Raw genomic sequence first — 4,174 nt, 5'->3', positions numbered from 1 at the left:
GCGCTAGGGAGCCCAAGAGATGCTGGGGGAGGCACTTTTTATACAACCCAAGAATTGTCCTTCCTGGGGCTGATTTCTGGGAAGAGGTCAGTCATGTGGTCACTTCTTACCACAGGCCATTAGTGCAGCTAGCAGAAAGATAATCTTCATTTTGAAGCCTCTGTAGGAGAAAGTATAAAGCTGATGTTTATCTCCTCAGATGAGGTCCCCACATTCCTGCTTTACCCCTAGGGCTGCCACCCCAATCTGCCATCTGGGAGGTGAGAATAGGTCCTTACTCTTATTGGTAGCGACCACAGGAACCATCTATTGCAACCTGTACCTGATCAATAAATCCTTGTATAAAATTTCTATTGGCACAGAAACATATTACCCAGGCACCTCACCCCTCCCCTCAGCCCCTATCCCTGTATTGATTACACAAATGCACAACTTATATCCTCTAGACATACACATATTGTAATTGAGGTGCACAAACAAGCACTCAGACCACCTCCATTCATTCACTCATTACAATAGTTAGGGCCACAGAAATACAGAGGTAAATCCATACATACAGAATATTACTGGCACAGAGAAATGTACTCAGAACCTCTAAACAAGGGATTCTTAACCAATTTTTTAAATCCTGAACTCCTTTGGCAGTCTGGTGAAACCTATGGACTCATTCTCTGAATCATGTTTTCAGATGCATAAAATAAAATACATGGGATTATAAAGGAAACCATATTAAAACAGTTATCAAAATATTTAAAAACTACAAGTGCACCGACACCAGGTCAAGAACCCCTTTGTGCTCTAAACATACCCCATAATACAGAATCAGAGAAACACATACACATACTTTGTGACATTGATAAGTGTATTCTGGTCTATGGGACTCCAGATGCCAGCTGTTTCTTGGTTCAATCTGTCCACTGCAGGGCTCTTGAGCCTAATTGGTTCTTAAGGCTGAGAAGCTCCATATAGAGATCCAGGAGGACTCTGAGGTGGCTGAGAGTTCCCACCCCCTCAAGTAGTAATTCCCAGAAACTTGCCCAACACCAAGAGTCCACGTTGCAGGAAGAAGGGGTGGGACCAGAGTCTGCTCTGGGAGTCCACAAGGAGCTCCTCCAGGTCCCCCAGGAGCCATTCCTCCAGAGTGGAAGGCAGCCTTTTTTGATGGCATTATAGGTGACAGGCTAAGTGCTGACACTCAGCTTGGTTAGATTTAGGGATTTTTTGTCCTGAGAATGGTTGGGGGACACACTCACCTTCCTCTTAGCACTCTCCATCCTGCCTCAGAGTTTGGACTGTGGCCACTGACAACTCTGTAAACATTTACTAGACTACTTACTCATAGCAAAAACTCATTCACTCATTCAGCACTCCAGTCAAGTGTCCACTCTGTCCAGAGCCCTCTATGATGTGTTTTGGTTATAGTTAGGTGGGGGTCAGTGAGACCAGCATAGAAAGAGGCAGAAGGATAAGGCAAAAGATAGAGGTTAGAAAAGGATGAGATAAAGATCCTACATATATGAGTCAGTAGGGAGTCACTAGAATTTATTGAGTAGGGAAGTAATATGGTTAGACCTACACATCAGGAACATCACTTGTGATTTTCATGGAAGACAAATTAGACAGGGGAGATATGAGGCAGGGTGATGGATTAGGAGGCTCCTGCAATTGTCCAGTTGAGAGATGACCATGGTTTCAATTAGGTGGTGGCTATGAGAGTGGACAGAATGAGACAGATAGGAAAAGTTGTTGTAGAGATGGAATGATTTGGTAACATTGGATGTGTGGGACTAAGGATAGTGAGAAACCCAAGATAATAACAGGGATGAAAGCCTAGGGACTAGAAAAATATTCACATGCTCAGGGGAAATTGGGAAGTTCAGAGGTGGTAAAGGTTTTGTTTTAATTTTAGGTTTTAGTTTTAGGTTTTAGTTTTGTTTTGGACATGTATTTCAGATGGCTTTGGAACATCTGGTTATAAAGAGGCGAGTCTTGATTGTGTGTGCGTGTGTGTGTGTGTGTGTGTGTGTGAGAGAGAGAGAGAGATACATACAGACAGAGACAGAGACACAGAGAGACAGAAACAGCAAGAGACAGAGGCAGACAGAGAGATAGAGAGATTGAGACATAGAGATAGATATGAGAGCTGTATATATAGAACTGTGAGCTATCTTTATGGAGAAGAGAATTAAAGCCATGGGAAGTGATAAAGGCACCAAATAAGAGAGTATTCAGAGAGACGAGGGCTCAGAACAGGACCAGGGAACACCCACATATAGGGGCAATAATATGGAAGAAAAGGAGGCTTAGGAGTGGTGATATGGGTAGGAGGACAACCAAGAGAAAATAATGTTATCCCAACTCAGAGAGGAGATTGTAAGTATCCAGGAGGAGAGAGAGGTCAACAGTATCAGATGCTGCATACAAGTCAAGAAAGATTAAGATTGAGAAGAGACCAACAGATTTGTCAATTAAGAGATTTTGGTCTTTGAAGAGACCAGTTTTAATTGAGTTATGAATCAAGGATAAGGAGGAGGCTGAGATAATGGGAGACTGGAAGGATGGTGTTTCCTTCCATGGAAACAGGCAAATTTGGAGAAGAGATGGGTTGTGGGAAGGGCTGATGGGGAAAGAAAATCAGTTGAAATTATCTTCTTATCCTGTGCTACTCACTCTTTTCCTATTGAAATTGAAAGATGTGTGTGGGGCAGGGAAAAGATCGAGTAAGAGGGTTTCCACACTGAACAGAGCCTACTGCTATGATGAAAGAGATAGTTTGTGAGGATGTTGGAGGGAAGTGGTTGGTGTGGAAATTCGCCAGTGAGCATCTACAGGTTTCTGTGTTTTTTGCTTACAGAAGCCTTAAGGGGCTGGAACTCAGTATAGCCACTGAAAGCCAGTTGTGGGGGCTGTGGAAGATGGTTTTGTTGGAGATGAACCCACAGTAGTCTGGGGTCAAGGCACTGAAACCTTGTGAACATGATCCACTATGGGGTGCTGGCTCTATTTTAGGAGACCACTGTTGTATAAAGAGATATTTTTCTATGGAGAAGGTTGACTGGTCCTTCTCTGTTCCTTCCTTTCTTGTTTTCCTGGGCAGGTTAGAGGGAGAGGGCATGAGACTCTGGGGCAGTCACTATAGTCATACCAACTGATGAAAATTTCTTATTTCATCTTTTCTAATGTGCTCTTGTCTAACAGCTCCTAAGCAGACATTCTGGCCTGGTTAAGATGGCTCTCATTCCACATAAACAATCTATTCACTTCCGGCTTTCCACAGTCTTCTTCATCTTGAAGGCTGGAATCCTGCTTTATTCATATCTCTATCCCCCACTGTGTTGGCAGAGAGCTTTGTACACAGGACATGCTCAATAAACATTTTCAAATGATTTGAGCTCAATAAACATTTATAAAACCCCCGCTACCTGCAAGGTCTTGTGCTGTGCATTGGGGATACCGAGATGGAAAACAACATGGTTTTTGCTCTTAAGGAGCTTACACTGTAATTGGAGTGGGAGAGACCACACAGAGAAATAGAGGATAAGGAAGGGAACTGATGGTGATAAAAGCACAATGTAGATTGAACAGAAGAACAATTCCGGGAATACTTTCATTCATTTATCCATTCATATATTTATATATTCATCTATCATGCAACTAGTTATTGAAATTTTTTGTTTCTCACATGATTATGGCATTCCTCCTCTATCCCCTTCCAAGTAAAAATATATCCAATTATATTTTTTAAAAACAACCTCCCCCCAATAGATTTGAAAAAATCTGAAAAAACAACAACAAAAAACAACAACAACAACAAAAAAAACTATATGCAAAGTATAATACCCTGAATCCTTCTACTTCCATGAGGGAGTAGTTGGGGAGGGTTGTAGTCCTCTCATATCTCTTCATTTGAGTCCTGCTTGACCTTTACAATTTTGTTACATACACTTTTTTAGTGTGTTTTTTTTCCATTTACACTGTTGTTGTTGTGTTTATTGTTCTCTTGGTACTGCTTAATTCACTCTGTATCAGTCATGAAGCTCTTTACATGCTTCTTTGTATTTGTCACAAGCAGTTCCTTTCCTTTCTTTTCCATTTTCCTTTCCATTTTCCTTTCCTTTCCATTTTCCTTTCCTTTCCATTTTCCTTTCCATTTTCCTTTCCATTTTCCTTTCCA

The 4,174-nt window shown here is 41.6% G+C and overlaps 1 protein-coding gene across 1 annotated transcript in view; it reads right to left on the bottom strand.

Moving 5' to 3' along the window:
• Positions 1-150, bottom strand: part of LOC114027433 (phospholipase A2, membrane associated-like) — a 1,503-nt gene extending 1,353 nt beyond the window's left edge. Inside the window, exon 1 of the mRNA XM_027841488.1 lies at positions 111-150. Within this exon, the coding sequence (XP_027697289.1) occupies positions 111-150 (40 nt within the window). The remainder of the gene's footprint in view (positions 1-110) is intronic.
• Positions 151-4,174: the final 4,024 nt, after the last annotated feature.

This window comes from Vombatus ursinus, unplaced genomic scaffold (genome assembly GCF_900497805.2).
Source record: "Vombatus ursinus unplaced genomic scaffold, bare-nosed wombat genome assembly UNPS02014859.1, whole genome shotgun sequence".
Lineage (NCBI taxonomy): Eukaryota > Metazoa > Chordata > Mammalia > Diprotodontia > Vombatidae > Vombatus > Vombatus ursinus.
Note: the sequence above shows the minus strand (reverse complement) of the source record. Positions and strands in the feature narration are given on the sequence as shown.